Here is a 25,781-nt window from a genome sequence, read left to right as displayed (position 1 = left end):
AAGTTTTCTTCATTTGATAAGGTATTAATAAACCTTTTTTAAGCCAAGCGCTACCATCCAGCAAGGTACTCAGCTATCCGCTAGCATCCTGCGACGTATCAGCGCTAAGCCTCGCCTCAAGGTCACCTCACTGGGCGGGAGGGGGAACCAGAAATAAGACGTACGGAGATATTTCCCGGCATTCATACTTAAGCGTCGCGTTTTCGCGCGCTTGAAAATTTTCACTTTTCATTTAATCGCGAAAAATAGATGTTGTCATTTAAAAATCTAAAAGCGTGAAATACGTACTCCAGGAGTAATAATCTTTCGATTAAAGCAATAAAAAAATAATAGGAAACCACCCTATTATCTACTATCAAGCCCCTCCTCCTCTTTTCCCTTCCATCATCTTAGCCCCCTTACACTACTTGCATGCTTACCTCTTTCCCACATTTCCATTAAAACTTGGTTGCAAAGGACATTGTACCTGATGATGAGAAAGTAAAATTGATCTAACTAAATATATTTTCAAGTGGAATTTACCTGTACATATTTGCTCAAGTGCAGCTAATGAATGTGATGTGCTATTATATATATATATATATGTACATAAACTCCATAATTTCACATTCACATGAAAATGACAATATTTTAAAAAAGGTGATTTTTTACTGATAGATTTATTTTCTTTAAATTGCTTGCCATTGATACCTACAAGTTGAGTTAAAAATAACAAGAGATTTATACATCATAATAAAACCTTAAGGAACAGCATATCTACACAAGCAAGGATAGCCTGTCATGCCAAAAATGACAAAATGGCTACGTTATCACATGGTCTCACATATTGAATGGCACATGCTTATAAGCTAAATACCCTGCCCAGCTGAAAATTATGCTTGAATTGCATGTAGAGTAATTAAAAGGTTGGAATGTCACAAGCACTTTATGTGAAATTGATGAAGTGCATAAGTAACTCATAACCTACACATTCAACATCATTGTATGGTTGTTTTTAATTTTAAAATACAATATCACTGGTTCAGAATTCACTTAAATGTTCTCTTAAATCTTCAATGTAAATTAGCATCCTGTATGGTGGGGTACAATAAATACTAAAAGATGCTGGGTGCTTTAAAAGACGATATGCAGTGACAGATAAACTTTGATTAACACATTCGTAAAGTTCTTTTATGATATTAGCATAGGATTCAAGACTTCATGCCCATGACAAAAATCACAAAGCACATAGGAGTATCATTTAAAAAATAAAATGTAATTAAAATAATTACATTCACAGTCAAACTTACACAATGTACAAAAAATACAAAATTCATCAACTAAAATATTCCTGAGTCAATTATTAAAGTTAATAAAAATATTAACAAAATGTTGCGAGTAATTTCGTTAAGGGTGAAAGGCATCCTAAGTACTTGAGTTAAAACAGATCGTTGATTCCAAAGTTTTCCTCACAAAGAGCCATACCATAAAAACGCATTGAAAAATTTTATTCCAGTAATTCCATTGTAGCACATGACTCAGCAAGCCACTCCATCATCAAAGCAGAGGTGTTAACATCATCATCGTCATCTGAACATAGCCTGATTTCTGGATGATCCAACACTCCTTTGATGCACTCTGAATACTGAGCAAGGAACTCCTAAAAAGGATCATGGATAAATAAGTCTAACATTAGATGACACAAAGGTTATGAGTAAATAAAACTTTTAAAAACTTGATAAAAAGTTTAAAGGAAGGAATATGTATACATCATCAGATAACCTTTAAAAACTCCAGGAGGCGCCAAAGCCCAACAAGTCAAATTGGTGATTATATTCCTAATGCCTACATAGCAGCCTTTGACATGGGAAAAATAAAATTTCATATAATTTTATCTTGCATCGATTCACAAAAATTTTTGATTCCAACAAAGAGTAAAATCAACTATAAATTACACTTTCATTATTCGGCTTTTTCTATCAGCAAATTAGGAAGATTCAAGCTAAGGGACACCTCACAGCCATATCAGGCAATCCCTTTCCATGACAGGAAACTTAAGAATCTAAAATTTGATTGGCTACTTCCATACAGGAGTTGAAAATATTAACTCCACTGCAAATGACAAATAATTATCTCAGGACTATAAATTTAAAAAAATGTCTGAAGACAAGGGCATGCAAAATGAGAATTATAGCAGGAAAGATTAATACATCCAAAACCAGATACATATCTAGAAATTAGCTTTAGAAGAAGCCTGGGTGGTACGTAGGTAGCCAACACTGATATTTTGTAGGCGATTTGCACATCTTGGAAAAACCATACATTTCACTTCATTCAGCTAAACAGGCTATAGATTGTACACGAAATTTTAACACTGGATAGCTGATGCTGGAAGGAAACAAAATTACTAATCATGTTTAGGTTGAAAACATAACATTTTCAAACTACAGAAACTTTGCACCAAGCATTCCGATAGGGCGTAAGTTTACCCAGTTGCTGATGCTCTGGACAACTAATGGCCTTGAATGCTTTGCCTGTCGGGGATTGCAACGTGCTAGTTAGTGAGCTGCCTTGGGATCCAAGGCAGCTCACTAGCTCAGTTGCAGCGTGGCAACAGGGCAAACTCACAGCCAATTGAAGCACTTGGTGCAAAATTTCTGTAGATTAAAAATGGTGCATTTTAGACCAAAACATCATAAGTGATGACAAAACTTTTCTCTACCCTGTATATTTCGTTTGAACGATGTTGAAAATTAAATTCAATGCTGGTTATTAGCAGACATGAAACTTAGTACATCAAAAAATGGACTATTATAGTACCCCTGGGCTAATCGTATCCTTCACAGATATTTCATGGGTAATTGCCATGAGGGGAAAAATTTTAAGGGAGGTGGGAAGAGCTGAGGCCCCTGAACCCCCCTGGATACATGTCTGCAGGTAGCATTCAATTCTTTTATACAATAGACATGATGTCCGTAAACAAAATGGAAACTTACCTCTGGCCATGCAGTGTGTAATATAACGAGAGATTGTTCCTCCAACTGTTTCAGGTTCATTAATTTTGCAGAAAGAAGAGCTGACAGCAGGCTGGAAAGCCTTGAGGCCCATGTGGATTTTCCTCCTGCTCCATGATTTCCATCTTCAACAAGTGACAACAAGTAAAGGTTTCGAGGACTGAGGATTCGAGAGAAAGCATCATCTGAGGAAGTTGCCAACTTTGTCCACAAAGGAATAAATATACTCCAATCCCACGATGTAGAAGAGGCCTTCCCCACAATTTTAGCACCCCAAGCCACTGTAATGTGAGTAGTAGACAACAACGAGGTAGTGAAAATGGCCCACCATCATGTGAAATCATCAGTCTATTTCAATAACATGTAAGGAAATACACAATAGAGTTGTAACAGGTGAGATTACAACAAAATTTATTTTTGCAATCTCAAAAATAAATTTATATGACCCATATTCAGTTGGTGAGTGAGAGGGCTTCCATTTTCAACACAAGATATGTTTTGGTTGAATTGCATGAATTTATTTCCGTGCCAAGCTGATAATTTAAATGGGTGTTAGATTTTTAAATTGGGGATAGTCTTTTCGGTTTTTATGCATTCATAAAGCATGCAATATAATGTTGAACAAAATTCAAGCTCTTTGATGATAAATTTCATCCTCTATCCCACTAATGAATTAATTCCTCTAACCTTCCCCCAGATGTAACAATTCTTGAAGTAATGCTAGAATCTATACACTAAGAAGGACAGTTATATACCAATCACCATTTTTATCCATAAATTTGATACAAATCCAAAAAGACAGATTTCATCACAGCACATCACTAAGCGCTTTTTTTTTATAGCTCATTGACAGCCACATCAGTGTAAGAGCACTATGGTCGTACATAGGTATGCAATGGTTTCCTAGGATATTCCAACGATGTATTTATGTTAGTACAACGTATATGATAGGGTGGAATATGTACTTGGATTAGAATTTGGCCATATTCAACCACTCAATAACCTCATTATATTTAACAACAAATGTACAAATGGATAAGAAGAAAGAAAAAGCACATTTAGGGATGAAATTCATGCTATGGCCACAAATTGCATACTATTTTCACCATTGCATCTCTAACTTGGCATAACAGGTAATCAATCACTAAAGCAGAGTATGCCGCACTCTAATAATGACAAAGACGTTAACTACAGGCTTAAAAGTTGTTATACTCTTACATACCTATAAAAATAGCCAAATCTACTGTCATTGAAAAAACAGTTCTCAGAGATGGAGGTGCAAAGTTGATTCCACCACTAATGGAAATATCGATAACCTCAAGTAGATTTTGGACCACTCTCATCTCAATTCGAGAGCCTTGTTCAGCATTCATGATGTCCAGAATGGTGTCCTAAAAACCAACATGATGAAAGTAAAATGAAGTAAGGTAATTAATCCGGATGAAACATGAATTTCAAGCCAAATAGATAATGGTTACCACTATATCTCCAAGATGTATGCATAGATAAGGATTAAATATCAAAACAACTTAGGAGAAACCATGAATACTATAAGTAATGGAATAATGCATAGAAAGAAGAGCAGAGATGTATTTTAAGGCAAAATTAAAAAAAAAACTGTATTTACCCTAAGTTGACTGATGAGTTGAGAAGCAGGCAGGCAATTATCTCCTTCCTGGGAATCGGAGGGAATAATTGATGGTAATTCATCTATTTCTTCAACAGTCTTGATCTCCATGGGTTTCTGGGATGAAGTCACAAGTTTGCTAACCTCAGCTTCAAACTCCTTTGCAAACAGGGCTTCAAAAAAAATATTAAAGACAATAAAATGTAGACAAAACTTCTCCAAGTACAATACATATATATGAAAATAAATGAAAAAATTCATGACACAAAATATTTTTCTTCTGAAAAGAAAAAAATTACACCCTCAAAGCTATTTATACATTAAAATTACATGAACGATACTTATTCTTTTATAATACAATGAATTTTTTAGTCTATGAAGAAGATAAAATGTGATAAGTACAATGGCAATATTTCTCCCTGAAATGGGGATTGCCAAGTCTCCGAGTCTTTCCATTAGAAATTAAAAGTGGTGACATATAAAACTTTTAAAGAACTATCACTACCGACAAGTGGCAGCAAAGATTTTATTAATCAGTATTACTAATCCCCTAAAGATACTACAAAGCATTTTCCTCAAAATAAAATTGGCCGGGAACAGTCCGGGAACTATGACTTATGCGTATTCTATAGCAAAATAATGCTCTTGGTGCTAGGCCAGGGAAAGGTTAAGCCTTCACGTAAGTAAGGAATGTGATCCGATACATAAGTTTATGTTTCCTACTGTAAACAAACCGCCATGTTGTTTGTTTAAATAAATAAATTAAAATTAACAATTGTAGTGAGGAGGCAATAACGGTAGTGAGGCAGTGGCGCAGCGAGGGGGGGGTTTTGGGGGATAAAACCCCCCCCCAGAGCTCAGAGAAATTTTTAAGTTTAATCCATTTTACTTAATTGGATTGATATTACTGATAAAATAGTGTAAGAATGAATAAAATATCCCTCAGAAAGCTGTAAAACTCACCATTTATCTTTAACATTTAGCAAATTTATTAATCTCGCACATAACGCTTATCCTGGTGGGTATACCATACCCCCACACACCACGGTATTACCTAGTTGCACCGTAGCGTTGCACCTAAACCCCCCCAGCCTTAATTGCCAGCTGCGCCCCAGTAGTGAGGGACGAGGAAAGAAAAACTAACATAGTCGTGTATGAAGAGAACTAAGAGATAGACGTGTTCTAAAAAGATCGGGAGGAAAGCTAACATAGTGGTGTATTGAGAGAGCTAAAAGAGAGACGTGTTCTAAAAAGATTGGCAGAGAGAAGAAAAGGACGCAAAGAAAAAGGAGACGCCTACGAGAGAGAAAGGTCGCGGAGGAAGAGATACGGCAGAACTCAAGTCAGTTCGTATAAATCTTTCGCCTTTTACCAAAGATTTCCGTGGTGGGAGTTCAGTTGTATGTACAGACAATTTTTGATTGTGCACATTGGAACAGAAAGGGAAATTACGCAATATATTTGTATAATATCAGATTGTAAATTGGGCCAATTAGTCTTCTTTACGACATTATGAATAATATTTGTAAAAAGTGATTTTGGTGCATGTTATTTCTTAGTTAAGTGAATTTCTGTACCCCAGGGTAACAAAATAAGAAGTGGAAGGTGAGTTTCGTTACACTACCCAATCCAAAAGGTATGAAAATAGGCAGAGTTTTGGTAGGCCAGGAGGAGCCTGGCTCCCCAAACCTAATTGGTAATTAGTCCGAAAAAAAAACCACGAAGCCTGAAATTCAAGCATGTACAATGAAAAGGAAAACATCAAAAATTTACTTAAATAAGACATTGCAATATTTCCATGTCTCATTTAACTAATATTAAGAACTTCCACCACATCATACCGCATATCATGCAAGATTGTTCAAAAAGTAAATAAATACTAGTTATAGATAGTACTTAAAATGCTGTTTCCAGGGGCTAAGTCAAACAAATTTTCCAGGAAAACTTAGGGGCTATGAAACACATTCCATTACACAGGGTGATCTTCCATAGCCGCTCTACCCCTGATAGAATTGCTAGCACTCTCAGCATAAAACTCAACAAAAACTTTTCCCATGAGTATGAAATGATTCGATACATTTCGAATCTCGTCATCACAAAACTTTTCACCGAAAGCTATGGATCAATATTAACAATATTTTCCACTTCATATACTGCCATTCCAGGAGGTATGAATATATTTATTACAGTAAAGCAGCTGACTGGGTGTGTAGGCAATACTAGGGCTACAGGGAAAGGAATGGGGAAAACCCGAGCACCACGTGGTTCTCGCTATGGAGCCTTTAATGCGGGTTCACATCTGCGGAGATAAGTTTTCTCATGGCTTTGGGTAGTACCTACTTACAATGTGGCCAGAGGCATGATTCAAAAAGAGCCCAACCTGCATATACAGCAAACATCTTTCCACCAGTAAAGGGAATATCTAAAAACTTAGGACAAATATTGGAAGAGAGGACTCCTCTGGACCTCCCCCTGCCCAAAGTCACTATGCCAATTGCTCACAAAATAAACGATAAACAGAAGAACATACTTTGAATGATACTTACCATAAGGAGTCGGCTTGGCTATTGCTTTTTAGATGGAACCCTAGGATGGGACTTGGCATACTGATAACTTAGTATAAATTATTTGTTTTTATTATCTGATTAAGAAAACAGCCAATTAACATATGAGAAGATATAATGTGATATCCGAAACTATATCCAATTTATTGCTTGTGCGACACTATCATACCTTTTTGGATGGTCAGATTTTTTCTTAAAGCACTTTTTTGGATTTGAGATGGTTTCGTAAACTCCCATTTTGTACCTTTTCAGATTTTTACCTACCGTACCTCAAAGTGAACTCAGTCCGACACTTAAGAATTTCATACTTTGAAGTGTTTCTTCATGTCAGATTACATCCCAGATCTTACTTTATCAAAACTGCACAAGGAATGAACTTTTCGAACAACCACATTATGGACAAGCATAATTAGAATTACATTTCAGAGATCCCTACCTGCAGATGTATGGGTATGTATCCATCGTCGAACCTTCTGCCTTGATATACGTATGGTCACCTGTACACACATCTGACAGACTGCTTGGGAAACGGCTTCATCACCCGAGTGAGGAAGTAGAGAAGGAAGTGCATCCCATGCTCGACGCTCACACTCATGGTCGGAATACTCCAGGCTCTCTTTCTTCAAGTTCGACCACTCTTCAGATGACACCTCTTGGATTTCCCGAGCCATTATGAGCTGAAGAAAGTGAAAGCAACTGCTGTATTTTCCTGTAATTTTCACTTCAACACAAGGAGTTTAAAAAATGGGCATAGATTCAATCTCAAAAATGAGTTATTCATGGTTAAATAAAAAACACAGTACTATTCCACAACCTTATATTTTTGTAGTCTACTAGTTTCAACGTTACGTTGTCCATGTTTAACGTTGAAACTAGTAGACTACAAAAATATAAGGTTGTGGAATAGTACTGTGTTTTTTATTTAACCATGAATATCTCATCGTTCCACCAAGTAACGCCTAAATCTGTTGATTATATTCAAAAATGAGTGATTTATCTTGGGCGTGACTTCATGAAATTGACTTCACGTAATGAAATGTAAAAAACTTTGTAATTCCACATAAATTTAATATTTTATGACCTAGGTTTCAACGTGACATATCAAAATCAAGGTGACACCAGATGATAACGTGCCAAATCGAAGCCTAGTTGTATAGTATTCAATTTATGTGGAACTACAAAGTTTTTTACATTTCATTATGGTTGAATACTCATAGAAGTTTTCAGACCACTAAGCATGAAATCAAATAAAATATGGACCAACCCAGACCCTCAACAGCTGTGACCCTACCCAAGCACCTTCTCTCCAGTCAAATTTAAAGTTTATTAATGTTAATAGGTCTTTAGAACTTATGAAAATGTCACCACATAGGATAGATGGTACAGAATTAGAACCCAAAAGATATTAAAAACTGCTTCATACAGTAAAAACTCAATTTATGACGTTTCTCCTCTGTTTAGTTATGCCTTGTAAGAACTCTGAAAAAAATTACACTCGCAATAAATGCTTTCCTTCCGTTCAGCTTGCAGATTTCTCTACTCGGAACAGCAAGAAAACATAGGTTAAATTTACCTCCAAGAATTTGCATCAACAATGACATCAATTCCAATAAACGTTAAAAGAGCAAACTTAGAAAGACACTCACAAATTATCCAGCAAAAATATTACATATAATGTCCTTTCGTTGAGCACCATGCTCTAGGATGTGATAATTTCTGAGTAAAGGGTAAATGGAAACAGGAGAAGGTATTGTTTTGCCAAATATGTCAGCAGGAATTAATGTCATGGACAGCATGTGCAGGAAGCATTCCACTCATCAAAAAGAGGGAGGCCAATTCATGTTTTTTTTTGGACCCGGCAGTTGGGTGTCATACAAAGAATTGACAAATAGCAACCTTAGTAAAAAAAAAAGTATAATAAAAAAACTAAAACACTTTGTGAGGACGACAACTGAAACTGAGCCCTCATCTTTCCCTGAATCACAAGCTATGTCATCAAAGGGCCAGAAAAAAAATATTGCCAGATATTGAAAAATGCCACAAACACAATGGTCAATCTATGTTCCCATAGCAGTAAGGGTGCAGCATTGTGGAATGTAATAAAAATAACTGTATGTATAACTTGAGCACCAAAATAGGTAATCATATGAAATCCACAGCTGTGTCCCTTGTTTTAATATGATTTAAAGAAATTTTATTGCAAAAAGGTCTGGAAATATTATTATTTATCAAATAAAATAATATTTGTATAAATATGCATGTTATTCTGCCAGGCATTTTTCATTTCAATTCCATAACTCTAGAGAACAGGTTTGGATGAGGGATTCTTGACATAATGAACTGAAATGTTTAATATCAGCTACAAACATCTAGAAAAAACCTTCATAATTTCATTCAAGAAGAAAAAGTAATGTTTCAGGATTAAGTGACATTTTTATCCTGCAAAACTTAATGAGTTAAAATGACCCATAACCTTCCTTAGTATTGTAGATTCCCATCCTCCCAGTGTTAAATAATTTGATAGTATGTACCCGAAAAATAGCGACTTCTTCCAAAGAAGTTCGGTGTACAAGGGAGCTTTAAGGGCTGTGTAATCACAGGATACAGAACGAGTTGAATCTGAGAAGATATGCCGATTTAAGAGATGAGGGACAATTTTAGTGGCTGCTGTAGAATAACATTGGATGTTTTTTAGGAGACAAGAAATCGTAACAGCAATAATGAATACAACATATTTCATGCAAATGGAACAGCATTGTAGGTGTTCAGGGTCTGTACTTAAGGGCCAGAAATTCTGATATTTCATTCGCAAATATGGACTAGTTAGTGACAATAACTCATTCGCAATAGATGTGGGCTCCGATGGGTTATACCACCACTGTATCATTCACTTTTATCTGCATACCGGAACTTCCGAATTCTGGGTCAATGCGTTTACTTACATCATAGGTAAAAAAATATGGTGATGCTTTCTCAAAAATAAAAACTTATTTTATCTACTACATACTACATAAACGGTTTTCATTTAGCATATCATACACAGATTTTGCTCAAAAAACACGTAGTCACATTTATAAATTATCTTACAAAGTTTCCCCAATGGAATTCTGTTAAGGTGAATGTGAGGGGGATAAAATTTGCTATTCCATTGTTTAAATTTACAACTGAATTTTGAAAATTAACAATTCCTTTATGAAATCCTAACATTAGTAGGAAAAATTAAAATTAGCTCTCCAAAAAAATCCAATCCTCAGTATGGTTTCACCACATTTTGAGTTTCTGATGGGTCACATGAGGGTCCATTCTGCCTCTCGTCATTTGGTGCAAGCCTTATTTGCACTGAGCATTCACCAATAAAATTTCTTCACTGACTACACTGGCATCTTCAAATTATATACCCTCAGCTCTTACATTATGAATTGAGGGGAAAAAGGACGTAAAAAAGACCTGATGACACACAGCTAGTTTTCCAGTCAGCCAGTATCCATGATAAGCTGAAAGATAGCAAACGCGGAAAGCAGAGTAGGAGACATTGACATTTTTGCTTCTGACAGGCTGCATACTTAGCAGTAATGCCCTATCAGGTGCACGAAAACAAGGCTGTAGGGCGCAATAAAGAGAAATTCAAAGCAATATGTGGAATTTAAAAGTGAAATTGCATGTAAACAAAAGGCAAATAATTTATACATGGAAAATTTGTTACAGAGAGGTCATTTTCTAACTGGAGTGCACACACAAATTTGATTAAGGGAGGTTTTGAAATTATGGAGGTTAGCCAATGGTTTTTCTAAATAAATTCAACTGATTTAGGCGTGACATAGCGGAAGTTCAAAGCATTGAAATAAAATGTAGTTGCACTTTTCCACAATAATTTTACCCCAATATAGTATGAGAAACTTAATCATAGAAATTTTCTCAACGTATTATACATTGGTAGAACCAAGGACTAAGGCAATGAGTTTGCTCCATGGCATTTTTAGTTTTATTTTGCAATACAGAGGTTTGTTCCACAGAGGCTTTGCAGTACTCAGATTTATTCACTGTCATTCATCAACTGATGATTGCATTATCGATCTCAATATATCAGAAACTAGCTCATAGGACCCACTCTTGAGACTTTCGTGGAACAATGGTTAAGGACCTCTAGTCTTAAATAAGAGGCACATAACTATTCAAAATTCATATAACATACATGCATACAAATTACTATACTTATGCTTTTGACCAATTTTCATATTTTGTTTTGCATTTTAGTTCCCCAGCAACTTTACCTATATTATAGCTTTGGGCACCCCATACTCCCTGATGTGCAGTCAGGCAAATGGTCTCAGCCCTGGTATTTTTGGATATAAACTAAAAAATACCTTGTGAGTAAAAGGTTGAAGATTATTTCTGAAATGAACTTGAAAGCTTCATGTAATGAAATAACTGATCGCTGAGATCAAATAGCGGACTAACATTTACCATCCAGCAAACAAAAAATAGTTACCTCAAACTTTTCAGCAATCTGTCCTTCTTCAGGCGAGTTATCAGAGTCATTCTCTTTCAACTTGGAACAAGCAGAATTATGAACTCTGGACAGGCCCCTCTTCATGGCTTTGGGAAGCAGCTGGTTGCAAATATGCCTCACACACGTTGAAGCTACTCGCTCCGAGACAAAATCCACAGTGCGACGCATAGAGGCTGGTTGATTGGAGAAAAAGCTTTCCTCAAGGTGCAACTACACATGAAATGAAAAAAGGCTTTATTTCATGGAATAAAATCTTCTGAAATAGAATTCAAATCAACTTTCAATATATTAATGGCCATCAAGTTACAGAGAAATAGTACTTTTTACATTTCTCTCTTTTTTCTAAGAATGTGTGATACTGATAAAGAACTCATTACACACCTTGGGCAGTTACATAAAAGCACCACATAGAGGGTTTGCGTAAAAAATAAATACTGTATATCTTTGAATATAGCCCCCCTCTGATTACCCCCCCCTAATTTTGAGGCTTCGGTTTTGGGCAAATATTTAAAAAATATGTTTGAATATAGTCAGTCCCTCTTTGCTTTTACCTCGGGCAGTTTTGGAAAAAAAGCTGGGACTATATTCAGAAAAATACGGTACATATATGATTCCACAGGATATCATTAGAGTTAATGTAAATAATATCTTCTTTGAATTTCTTGCAATTCCTACAGCCTTGTGAAGAGTTCTGATTTCATCCTGAATTCATTTATGCTACATATACATCACTTAATTACCTGATCTGAAGTATATTTAAATGATCATAAAAAGGTTTACTTTGATTGAACATTGGCAATTCAACAAAGCAGCAGAGAGTTCTTATGAAAAATGATGAAATAATTACGAGACTATTAATCAAATATTATTAAAGCGGTAAGCTATTTCTAGGTGAGCATGATAATTTTGAAGCTTTTTTTCCTCTGCAATAGTTCCTTATGCCAAAAAAACTTCTACGCTAGAATAACTAGAAAGACTTACTTCCAGAAGTTTGGATGAAGATACTGCGAGCACCTTATCTGATGTTGACACTGGCGTGATGTGCCTCACAATATTTGTTCCTGATCCAGAGCGCCCACCAGAAGAATCTGACATCACCATGCGCAGCTCACTCAGAAATGGACAAATTGTATAGACAGCAAACTCGTCAATCAAATCCAAGTCATCTGGTCCTTTCAACTTCGACGATGTCATGCCACCAGAGGAATAATCCACATAAACACATCCACTTTCTACTGATGCAGGTTTCTCTCTGAACACAATCTCCTCTGATGGCAAATACATAGCGGAAAAAGATATTTGTGCTAGGAAGATTATGACTTCATAACCAACATTATGTCAATAAATATGATTTGATGAAATAATGAAATTTTAGGTATGCCACATTAAATGTATGTATATGCATTTGTATTAAACTTTTCAAAACAAAAGACATCAAAACTTAATACTTATTTCAGAATCGTAATTATTAAATGTGGAAATGAACAAGGTACGCTCTAGAGTTGTTAAAAGAGGACTCAAATTCATAAGTGTAGGCAGAAATTTTGGGGAGAACAAGAGGAAGCATTTAGAATAAGGTCATTTTGCACATACATACAGTCATCTTTTGATTATCTGAGCTCATGGATATAAGGTGAGCCACAAATAATAAAAAAAAACATGGAAAATCAAGAATATGATGAATATGATAATGATATTGACATTTACTTCTTATTTCAAAAAATATTTAGCATAAATACATAGAGATACATAAATGCAATTTTATTCGAGCTACGTCATAGTTGCCTTCAGATAATTCTTTGAAATGTTACATGTAGGGTAGAGAAAATAGCTAGGATAATCAGCAAAAGCGGATAACCGGAAGCCGGACAACATAGAATTGACCGTACTTCTCACATACACATAAGGAAAGCTTTTATGTATTTATCTATTTGAATGCTATATTTCTAAAAACTAACTTATGGATTGATATTAATAAAAATGAGAAAAAATTAAGGCAGTTATAAAAGGTAGAAAGAAAAAAAAAGTATTATGGTCTTACGTGGAAAGTTTGGCTGCTCAAAGAGCCATCCTAGGCAGAGTCTGACAAGGAGCATAGCGTGTGATAATGGAGCAGGCTCATTTCCAGACACCACGTCCCTGTATACAGAGGTCAGCAGAGGGAAGAACTTCTCCTTGTAATAGTCAGTGCAAGTGGTCACTCGGTCAATCATAGAGAGGAATACCACTATCCATGGAATAGTGATGGAGAGGTGCCTTTGCTGTTTTGCAGTCCAAAGCAATCCCATCAAATCCATAACAGGCATGACCTGAAAATCCATCACTTTGCATTTTAGACATATTTCAGACCAAAAATCAGGAGCAGCAACACGAGGAGTACATCTTAGTCTCTAAGTCATATCAGAACTGATATTATGAAAATAAAAAAGATCATATTACAAGCAAAACTTGTTGGAGTGAACCAAATAAAAAGCAAACAATGACCCCATCAAAAAAGCCATAGAATATTTTAACAAGTTCTCAACAATTATAGATATAAGCAAAGGCAAATTAACATACCTTGTTTCTTAAGGTGCAATACGAGAGCATTATGTTCTCAGGAAGCCTGCTTTCAGATTGATATGGCAGGAAAACGAGGAATCCCAAGAACTTGGCAAGCAATTGCATGTTGAGTACACATTTAATGTATTCACATCTTGTGTCATCATCCACTTTATCTGGAAATTATGAAACACTTACTTACAAACACACTACCATAAGAACAATACTTCTTTCTCTTGGGATATAATAGGAGGAGTGAATGTCACAGGAAATAAAATTAGAGGAGATGATGAAACCCAATACTGATGGAAGGAAGCTGGATAAGTGGGAATGGAGTGACATAGGTATTTATTACAGAAGTACTTAAAATAATGAATGTTTCATTGTCTGTGTTTGCTTAACTTAATATTTGTTTAACTTTATGTTGAAACTGAAATGATTATTTACTTTAAATGGTATCTTTATTTCTCATTTTCAAGGATATTCTTTTAATCAATCACCTAATACATTTAGCGCATAATGAATGAGTAGGCAATCAAGAAATCAATATGGATATCCATTGGTTGAAACTAGAGATATGATGATAGAAAAACGCAAAAAAAAATTGTAATTTTTCCACACTCTAATCAAACTTAAACAGATCAAGGTTTCAAAGAATAACCTCCATTCTCAAAATATTGAACATAAGCATCGAAATCCCAGGCAAAAATTTCTGTGTACGAATTATTTATTGTACACTATATTCACCACATTTGCACACAGTTGTTGACTGCAGACAGAGGGTACACAGAATGCACCTAATCTGTACAAAGAAAGTGTTCCATAACACACAGTTTCCACTAGAGATGGGTCGGTTCCGGTACCTGGTAGTCCGGTTGAGAGTTGCTCGCTAACTCGCATCAGTTCGCAGGGTTCGTCAGTTTGTCGCTCTTGCCAACATTGTGACATTTCCATAGCCGTGGCCACTTTCAAACGAGCTGACTTTTCACCTGCCACCATACACGGCACGGCACTGTTCTGTCAACTTACATAGGTCTCTATGGATGTCTTCAAACAAGTCGAATCGTGTCGTTGACGGTAAGGCACCCATTTCAATTCGGCCCGGCAATGCACCATCTATGGCATGAAATACACACAATGCTACGTTATAACGAACGAACGACTTTTTGCTGGCCGCCAATTAAATTCAGGCGGCTTTCAGACAATACAACTCGAGCCTCTGCAATGCCGTGTGCCGTGCTGTGAACGGCGGCCGGCGTAAAATCTTTGTGTCTGAAAGTGGTCTCACAATTGAATCATGTACATATACAGTAATTCTTTGAAATATGGGATAGATGCATTCCGCAAGTTTGTTCGCAAGCTGATAAATCTAATCAAGGCGAAAAGTGTGGTTATCCTGCAGAATGCAACACTGCATTACAATTTGCCTTAGCTCATGGCCACTCAGTTTATCCATGGTGTCGCTGTACTGGTGTGTTGGGCAGTTTATTGTTGAGGTTATAAGAACTGTGACAGTGAAGCATGAGAATAATATTGGATTATACCTTATTAACAAAATAAATTCTTTTTTGTATACATATGTATAATGTGGTTGCAGCGCCTGGGTGGAGTTCGGAAAGGCGTTGCCAAGGTTGCGTTTATGTTATGATGTAACTGTTTTTTTTGTTCTTGGTGTAAGTGTACATTATAACCTCTTGTGAATAAAAGGTTCTTTCTTGCGTGTGCTAACAGGTTATGAGCCCAGGGCATATTACGAACCTAAAAAAGATGTTACAGAGTTTATAAAACGTGCGTAGGTGCTGTTGGGCGAAATGGCATCGTTATATAATCAAGACGAAACGACTACGAAAGTTCCAGGGTTGAACTCAAAAAATCATTTAGCGTGGTCATTGTGAGTAAAGGTGGAGTTACTTTTACGTGATGCATGGGAGGCGATCGTCGGTTACAAAGACGCATTGGCCGCAACACTCACTCAAGGCGATTTTGAATTGATAGCAGTCTTCAAGACCCAGTCGTGTTATAGCAAAAATCATGTCAAGCGAATTCATACAAATCTGTTAGTAAAAGATACCATACCATAGAGAATATGTATCTTTTATTCATATATTCACTTCATAAGTCTTAAATTTAAAAGGTCTAGAATTTACCAAATAACAATAGCACAATAAATGCTTACCAATGAAATGGTATTGCATAAACATTTTACTTGCAATTACTTTGAGAAAGTGATATAAAAACTGTATTTTACTAACCTTGGTCTTCCAGCTCAGAAGCCATGAACTGGGAGTCATTTAAATTTAAAATATCGGACACAAGACCATCCTTAAGGTGTTCATTGAACATGTGATTTGCCCCATAGACAATGAAGTCACGAAAAAATTCCTGTGTACCAGGGAATGTTGGCACTGGACAACATCCCCCTCTTGACCTTGAAGGCCATATTAGTCTTCTCTGTAATCTTTGCAACTTGCTTGGGTCAGCATCTCTCAAAGCCATTGGAACAACTTCACCAGAATTAGATGATTCCTCCAAGCCTGATGATACAGAAGAAGGTAGTATATACACAATCAACACACAAGCAAGGTGAACCTAGCTACAAATATAGCATATGCTTTGTGAATGCTAAAATTTCTCTCAGCAAAACAATATTTTGGGAAACATCCCTGAAATGAAAGTATAGCTTTCATGAGCCACATAAACCCTCCTTATCTCAACATTACCATTCTAATAACAGTATATAGTAAAGGGCTGGCTATATTTGGTATTGGTTGGAGAAGCCCTGACTGATCCAACTTTAAAAACAGGAATAATCATTTCTTTATTGTTTTTATCTTAATTTCACTTCCAATTTCTGTCCATACGTCTATAAAGCCTATTCAAAACAAATTCTAGTTGTTTCCATTCAATTTTATTGGCTAATCCAACGATAGGTCTAATACATTTCCCCAAAAAAATTATACTTCCCACTTACATTGGGTTGAAATGACTTCACATACCATATCCATAAATAATCACTGGATTAAAATAAAATTGCAAGAACTATTTTAAAATGGCAAAATAGTAGGAGGAAATTGCATTGAGATAAAAAGGCCAAACAAAATCTTATGCAATCATCATAGTTTAAAGGCCTGTTTACACGGTACATTAACCCGTACAAGCTAAAGTCTAAATGTATGAACGCAAGAATAAACACCAAAATGCACCGTGTAACCACCCAACTTGTGCGAATGCATGCATTCGTTGAAAAAAATGAAATAGAACCTGTTCTAATTTGGTTCATGCATTCGTACATGTTCCGTACTGGTCCGCAGAAATTCATGCAAACAGACATTAACTCGTACGTGTTAATGTATCCTGTAAACAGGCCTTAAGATACAATAGAGGATGCTTACTCGTAAATGAATCATAAAAAAGTTATCCATTTATACAATGTAGCCTACCCTAGTGGCACAGTGAGGGGGATATTTTGGGGATAAACCCCTCCCCCACAGCAATTAAAAAATTTAATCCATTTTACTTAATTGGATAATATTACTTATAGAATAGTGTAAGGATTAACAAAATATCCCTTAGAAAGCCGTAAAACTCACCATTTATCTTAAAAATTTACTGGGGAAGGGCACCTCCCGTATTCCATAACCCCCAGTATTAGTTGCTCCTACAAACCCCTGGACTTAATATCTCGCTGCGTGCCTGGCCTGCACTAGCTACCCCATACATTCAATGTACTTCTCCACCTCCACCACTTTTCCCTCAAACTATACATTGCTCCCTTTTATACAACGATTATTCAGCTTTTTCCAGTTGCCACCAACTTCAACATACCGTGGCCTATTTTTTTTTACTACAAGTCACTTGCATGGTGACCAGTAACCATCACTTTGGCAAAATATTATATTTTTTTTAATTGCTCTCTGCTATCCTAGAGGAATTATGAGCTAAGGCGCAATGAATGAGTGGTTTATCCTTATCTCCTGATATCTCACTTTTTGGATAGCTTGATTATTTTGAGCAACTGCTCTGTTGCCTACAGCCAATACTGTTTCATTTATAACCCTGAATATACCCCATTCATTCATGATAACTAAATATTAAAATGTTGCGACAAATGCGGCATGATGGTCTTGGCATTTCCTAGGAAAAAAATAGTCAATTATTTTGATTAAGCCCTAAAATCACATTGAGAGCAAGGAAGGAATTACACAAGGGTAAGCAGGTCCAACTGCCTATTTAATAATTCTCCATAACCTGGTTGGCTCTTGAAATTGATTTTCAAGAAAGCTCTAGCCTGAAGGAGTGCAGATTTGGTGAAATGGCTAAGGACATAATTCGTTTCAAGTTTGGATGCAATTCCTTCAAGGAAAACATGCTCCCAAATCCTGATTTGAGTCTTATATTCATTACATAGGAAATCATTAACGAATTTTGGTCGACACATGATTTTTTTCAAATCATTCGGTCTGCGTGACAGTAAGGCATGAAATTAATAAGATATTTTCCAGAATTTCATCCATTATTTACTGAATTTATTAACTTGAAAGAATGTTTTGAAAGTAACAAATTTTATGGTTTACTAAAGGTGTCGAGGAACAGGTTTAAACCTTTGCTATGTCTCAACTGGGAACTGGATAATCTCTTTGGTGGTATTGTTAGTGCTTACTTCTTTCCCAGCATTATGTCCACCACATGAAGTTCACAAATAAGGAATTGGAGCAATATCCTCCAAAACAAACTGAAGATAAGTCTCCGGGTAATTTTTGTTAAGAGCAATAAAGAATAAGAAGCCACAAAAGTCATCTGGTACGCTCAATTTGTATTCTTATAGCATCACCAATTTTTACTTAGGCTCCATTAGCTGTTTTTCCTTATTGGTGGCTGTTGGAAAGGGCACATACCTCCATCTCAACTGGTCTTCATTGGTGACAGATTACTTGTCAGAAACTAATGCCATTATATATTTTCTTTGTTTCAGGGTTAGCAGTGTAGATGTTGTTCAATATTTACCTGTATCTCAAATATTAAAAAATTAAATCTAAGATAATTATGAAGAGACAAAAGTTGAAACTATCAAATTAGACATACAGGAAAAAATGTTAACAATTGTGTACTTTATATGATGGGAAAATTTCAAGTTGATAGCTTAAGTTTTAAGTGAGTTATCCATCACTAAAAAAGACCAATCAAGCAGGAGATATGAGTCACCTTATGATAGTTGTACTCAACCTTCTTGGAGAAGGTACTTATATATATGTCAGTACCAATGTGTATCAACTATATATTTCACTCCTTTCAGCCACAAATAAAGAGATAAATGTATAGGCTAAAGCTATCTCAGGTTAGGGGGCCTCCATTAACTGCGTGAGGCATTTAAGTAAGTCGAGTTGAATCTGACTAAATATGCATCATGTGAGGGAGAGGGGAGTCTTGGCAAGTATCACATACTTTTTTCTGAAAGAAACAAAGCTAAATTGAGAGAAAACTCTTCACTTGCCTACCTTGGTAGCTTCTGTTTTGTTGCATGTTGCTTTGACAATATTTCAAAATGAGTTATCATGATGCATAATTCAAAAGACACATCTGCAAGACAAATATGTATTGCGAGGAAGAAATGACAAAGTTTATGACTACAGCAAAGTGGTTGCTGAAAAGATAGACTTGGTGCTGCATATTCAGCATGAGATATTCCATGATCACTGACCTTAATAGCTTATAAGGGTTATGGTGGAGGTGGGGGAATAAGAGTAAATCACCTCACCTAATTAATGGGCACCCTCTAACAAGACCTGAACCAAGACATTACAAATTGACTAGATAGATCATGAGCCTATCTGGTACCTTAATACTTCACAGCCCATATGGGCATCATAAAACCAAATACATAAAAAATATGTTCAACTAACTATGAAAAGGTAGGGTTTTGATAAACATAAAAGTAGCACAACAAATTGGCTCATTCAGATAACTGAAGGAAAATAACATGAGATTTTTCTTACCTGTAACACAGTTGTTGCCACAATTTGCCAGCAATTGGGCACGGAAAAATCTTGCGAGGTGAATAAAGTTCGTAGGCTCAGGAGTTGAATGTGATGGAGTGAGTATTGATCTAATTCGAGGTCCTAGAACAACACTAAAGGACCAGCCAGGCATTGATCTGCCAGTTTCCCAAGTCCTTAGCGCCTCACAAAATTCATCACGCTGGCGGCAGAACAATCGGAAAGTACGATCATTTGGGAAATTTTTACGGTTGTCTACATCTGTTTGAAATGAAGTGAGAGCAGATGAGTTTGATGAATTCCGAGGAAGTAGGATATTTCTACGGGGCACCCTTGAATCACTAGAAAGAAAAGCTGCTAATGAAGGAGAAAATCTTGCGACACGGCTGTTTTCTGAGAGCATTCTTTGTGTATTCCTGTCAAGTAATCGGAGAAGAGGTCTCAGCTTGGACAGAACCTCGACAGCAAAGTAGGCACAGTTATGCACTGCATGAAAATATTCTGGACTTTTCCTTTTCATGTTACCATTTGAACTCTCAACTGATAGTGTTTCATATGCTTCAACTGTCAGTAAATTGCACAGGAAACACAGTTCAGATAATACATTGGGCACCAAATTTTTATTGATGAGGATGGTAAAGATTGCAGCTAGGATGTCCAACTCTTTTCTGTAGGTGACCTGTAAAAAAATATGCGACAGAGCAAAAGTGAAAAGATAATTCTGTATGTGTAACACAAATGAAACATAGATGAATAAAAATTCAGCCAAAAAACACTAATACATAAATATGTACTCAAGAGAATACGTTTACACATGTCTAAATATCAGGACTGTGGGGTGTAAATAACTACCCCATCAAAAGTGATTCCCCAATTGGAAGCCACTGGGGACATTAGTGATGTATGCGTAGGTAAATTAGGTTGGAATTCTTAAGTGGAATAGGGAAAGCAGATGAGTCAGTGGTTAAGCTAGTCCTTTGCACTCCACTGTTGACTGTATGGGAAAAACTCATCCCATTTCCAGGAAAACATTTGGCCAGTAAATTTCACTTACTGCCAGGTAACAAAATTTTGCATAATTTTTTATGGGTATGAATTTATTTCCTTATTTTTCCAATATGCTTGCATGAATTTCGGTAAAAAAGAATTGAATTGGTAGCTGTGGATGAAAACCAGGGAGGTACATAGACTAGACAAAGAATCCATTACTGTGCAAAGATTTGCAGTAAAATCTTGAGAACTAAAATTACACTCTGGGTTTGCATAATTTCACTGATATATTTCAATGTGTGGCAGTTATATAAAATATTGTTTTTAGGCCATAACAAACACGATAGAGGAAGTATGTTAGAGAGGTCTACAGACAGGACATCGTGTGAAATGCTTGAGAAAGCTCCAGCAACCCCCTAAATTAAATCTATGCATAAAAATAATAAATGTAAACTCAACAATTAATTTACCTAAAGGAAAAGATGCAAAATATCTTTTACAGTAAATTTTATAAGATTTTCTCAAGTACTTTCCCAAGATTTCATCTTCCTCATTGTCTCTGCCCTATGGAAGTTTTATCTCTAACATAATATCTACTTCAGCTTCTTCCTAAGACTGATGTTGCTAATGTACACTTTTTAGTGAAAACTACACCTTTTGAAGTTGAGCCATCACACACAATAGGGTGGTTTCCTATTATTTTGTTATTGCCTAAATCGAAAGATTATTACTCCAGGAGTACGTATTTCGCGCTTTTAGATTTTTAAATGACGATATCTATTTTTCGCGATTAAATGAAAAGCGAAAATTTTCAAGCGCGCGAAATTGCGACGGGTAAGTATGAATGCCGGGAAATCTCTGTGTGACGTCGTTCTGGTTCCCGCTGCCGCAACTGAGGTGACCTTGGGGCGAGGCTTTGAGCGCTGATACGACACAGGAAGCTAGCAGGTAGCACAGTACCATGCTGGCTGGTAGCGCTTGGCTTAAATAAGGATTATTAATACTTTATCAAACGAAGAAAACTTTCCGACCTTAGTCAGTTTTAATAGGTGATTATTAAGACATGTTTCCCTGAGCTCTGTGCCTCATGCATGCATTGGTAACCTCGGACGATGTATCCTATATAAACTCCTATCTACTCGTATAGAAACTAGGTCCCTGTGACATCCCGTGGAGTGGCATCGCATGGGCGCCAATCTGGCCTTTTTCAAATGAGGTTATAAATGACCGTTGCCATTCATCTAAACGTATTTTTAAAACCAAATGATTTGTATATTATGAATACACTAATGGTGGGTAACGAATCGCAATCAATGTCTTTCGTTTTCTTTGATGAAGGAAACTACCTTATTGAAAATGCGATAATAAAAATACAAGATAAGGATAGAATTCTTAAAATAAGGAAATATCAGTATTCCCAAGAAACCACTTGGGAATACCACACAGAATAATATCCATTAAGGAAAAACACTCAATTTGGTTCTTATTCTCTGAGGTGGCATCATTGTGGTTTCTTTAAGGATATAAATGGTTCTTAAACACTCCATTGATATCTTGCCTCAAATCAGGGACGCCGACTTACAAAAAATATTGGGGGACCCCAAAGCGGAATCTTCCCCCATGAAATTTTAAAAGTAGTGAGTTTAAAGTTTTTTAAGCATTTTAGAATAGTCATATGATCAAAATTAGAACCCTGATAACTCGAATCTTGATATCTGGACGCTACGGAGAAAATCAACAAGCCTGACACATTTTTTCCTCGCACCTATAGCGAATTTTTGAGGGGGCTCGGGCCCCCTCAGGCCCCATCGAGTCAGCGGCACTGCCTCAAATGAAAGTCTGTACTTCATAATTGTATTATCAATAGTTGGGAAACCAAACATGATCAGACCGATAACATCCACCTTGATAGGAAGCTGAAGTAGATGCTAACCATGAGAAAAAAATTGAGATTGAGATGATGCAAAAAAATTAGAAGATAAATGACCTGTTGGGAAAGTACATGAAAGAAAATTGTTACACAAATAAAACAATTAATACATAATGAACTGAAGAGCAAACTCAACTTCGATGATCAGCTTGATCTTAGTCAAGCATTGACTCAAATTTCTTCCAAATCTAGATTAATCTAAGATATATATGATTATTAACAGGAGTGATTAAATTATCCAGGAAATTAATTTATAAATACAAATGATCCCTCATAAATGCTGATCTAGCAAAGATTTTGGTTTCAATATCAATTTATCAGTACACTCAACAGAATTCCAAAAAAATATGCTAGGTAAACGAGACTTGAAGATCAACCAAAAGCAAACAACAGTGCCATTATTACATCTTTAAAATTATTCCATACTTACAAGATTTAGAATAGGCTCCATACTTTGATTCCGAAGAGCATAGGATGTCTTTGGTGGGGAAGATGTTGTCTGGTCATGGTCAGAAGAGAGCATTTTCATTCTTTCTTCTCTCAGCAAAGCCCTTTCCTCAGCAAAGCCAGAAGAATTTGATTCACTACTTTCCTTGGCTTCGAATGAAAAGGCAGCGGCGGGAGTAGGCACCTCTTGAGGCAACCCAAACTGCTGCCGTTCCTTCTGAGATGTACCCAGTCCCTCACTTTCACTAGTTTCCACGTTGGTGACTACTCGAGTGGGATTAATACGTCTCTGCCTCTTTTGCCTCGTATTTACCTTACATCCAAACTTTCTATCTTGATTTTTATCATCTTTTCCTCCGTTTTCCACGCCATTCTTCTTCCTTGCTCCAAGAGTGTTATCTTTAGATACATAATCCCATAAAGTGGCACCCTGTGTGTTTTTACCATTCCATGGTTCTCGAGGACTCTTACTTTGAGATTTTTCGGAAGAGGAATCCAATTGGGACTTATACTCACGGATTGGCGAACTATCGAAGTGCTGTACTTGCTTTGGACTACTTTTTCTCTGATGAAAATGATGTGAATATGTAACCACTGGGCTATCGAAAGAGGAATTCATGACACTATCACGAGAAGTCCTTGAGCTGTCTTTAACTTTACATTTGACATGACTAGGTGAAAGTTCATCAGAAGTGGAATCACAGGCAGATTTTTCCGGCGAACAAACGGATTTTCGACCAATGCTGGCTGTTCCGAGAGATCCATCTTTACGCCTTCCAGTTTCTTCTCGAGGAGCACTTTTCTCTAAGGGTGATTGACTGGATTTGACAGTTTTCTTACCATCGTTGGATAGAATCCTGAAAAAAAGCATGAGGTCATGACTTAGTAGTTCGGCTAGAACCTTAAATTACAACATAAATTGCATCGCTACCTTGACGTTTGGTCTCTTAAGAAGTTAAGGAAGCAGAGTGCAAATTCACAGCGGGAACATTGGATTTTCCACTGAGCTGAGTCTTCATCCTTCACCACGAACGGAGAAAAACTTTCATAAGATATGGGATACATGTTCAACGCGGGAAATAGGAGAAACGAATCATTAGGCCTCAAAATACGATGAGAATACCTCAACTACTAAATAATTTAGCTACACGTGACGAATACACTCACTTAATAAATAAGTAAGTGATTGTCAAAAGTAGGCGATTTATAGCAATTAGGAACGCAATACTATATCGATTTCTACGACAAAATATCGGATAAACAAGCGGTTATCAAATATACTTCGCTATAAAGTTAAGCAAATTCTCACCGAAATGCAACGACCAGAGATCCATCGCAGGAAATCGTCGAAAAGTACTTCTTCACGAAGAATAATTTCCACGTACGACGCCATATTTTCCCACCTGTGACCTCAAATATTCACACAACTAAGAACATCTATCGCGCGTACACTGATCTTACTGAAAAGAACTTGTTTCTTAAACCAAAAAGATTTCTTCTGGGCGTTTTCATCATCATGTAAACAATACTATCAACGTTACTTCTGCAGATGGCCATATTATGGTAGCCAAGTTTAACCAAATTCCCGGGTTTATTATAAACAACTGACGGTGTGAACAAATGAGTAATGAATTATGTGATGTCTCTTTTTACCCCTCAGAGATGGCGTTTACAGCGCGAAATCGCTTCCAGCGTGGGAATTTCAATTAAAAAATGAAATATATCTTAATATAGTCCGATGAGCCATGAGCGCAGTCTGCCTCGTTATAATTGAGAAACAGAAAGATGAAACACGAATGGTCTTAAAGAACATCCAGAACCATAAGACCACAATACAAGGATGGGTGAGGTCTCAACCATTTGAACAAAAAATAATGATGGCAAGCCCAATCTGCCTGAAAATTTTTCAGAGAGAATATATTCATCTAATTATTCCGTCCAACTGATAATCAAGAATTGTTAAAAAAATTTCTTAGAATGACTGTTTATAGGCAATATCATACCACTGGGAAGTTTTCACCGTCGACATCTTCACAATATTGTGATTGTAAGTTATGCCTGTGGATCAGTGGCGGATAGAGAAAATAACTCGAGGGGGTCGGGAGGCAAAGGTTACTTATGAGCTACCTTTATCTTTTATCATAGGTGGGGGTGGGGCGTGCACCCCCCATGTGTATCTGCCAATG

General features: G+C 36.5%; 1 protein-coding gene and 1 pseudogene across 1 annotated transcript; one reads left to right on the top strand and one right to left on the bottom strand.

The window, feature by feature from the left end:
- Nucleotides 1-640: 640 nt before the first annotated feature.
- Nucleotides 641-25,189, bottom strand: LOC124154023 (codanin-1). Its single transcript, XM_046527504.1, has 14 exons — nucleotides 24,905-25,189; nucleotides 24,527-24,615; nucleotides 23,579-24,452; nucleotides 20,229-20,907; nucleotides 16,488-16,769; nucleotides 14,254-14,411; nucleotides 13,736-14,003; nucleotides 12,676-12,962; nucleotides 11,674-11,904; nucleotides 7,621-7,861; nucleotides 4,621-4,793; nucleotides 4,216-4,384; nucleotides 2,976-3,274; nucleotides 641-1,639 (listed from the first exon to the last, which is right to left on the bottom strand). The coding sequence occupies exons 1-14, from the start codon at nucleotides 24,986-24,988 to the stop codon at nucleotides 1,487-1,489; spliced, it is 3,987 nt and encodes a 1,328-aa protein (XP_046383460.1). The 5' UTR covers nucleotides 24,989-25,189; the 3' UTR covers nucleotides 641-1,486.
- LOC124154771 lies at nucleotides 5,948-6,060 on the top strand (annotated as a pseudogene).
- Nucleotides 25,190-25,781: the final 592 nt, after the last annotated feature.

This window comes from Ischnura elegans, chromosome 2 (genome assembly GCF_921293095.1).
Source record: "Ischnura elegans chromosome 2, ioIscEleg1.1, whole genome shotgun sequence".
NCBI classification, from domain to species: domain Eukaryota; kingdom Metazoa; phylum Arthropoda; class Insecta; order Odonata; family Coenagrionidae; genus Ischnura; species Ischnura elegans.
The sequence above is the reverse complement of the archived record's forward strand: the minus strand, read 5'-3'. Positions and strand labels throughout refer to the sequence as shown.

Bases quoted from the DNA above. Each gene is read 5' to 3' on its own strand.
- LOC124154023 (XM_046527504.1), bottom strand. From the start codon at position 24,988: ATGGCGTCGTACGTGGAAATTATTCTTCGTGAAGAAGTACTTTTCGAC. The intron at 11,905-12,675 runs GTAAGTCTTTCT...TTTCATGTGTAG, and splicing joins CTTCATCCAAACTTCTGGAA to TTGCACCTTGAGGAAAGCTT. The intron at 4,794-7,620 runs GTAGGGATCTCT...TTTTTTTTGAAG, and splicing joins ACATACCCATACATCTGCAG to CCCTGTTTGCAAAGGAGTTT.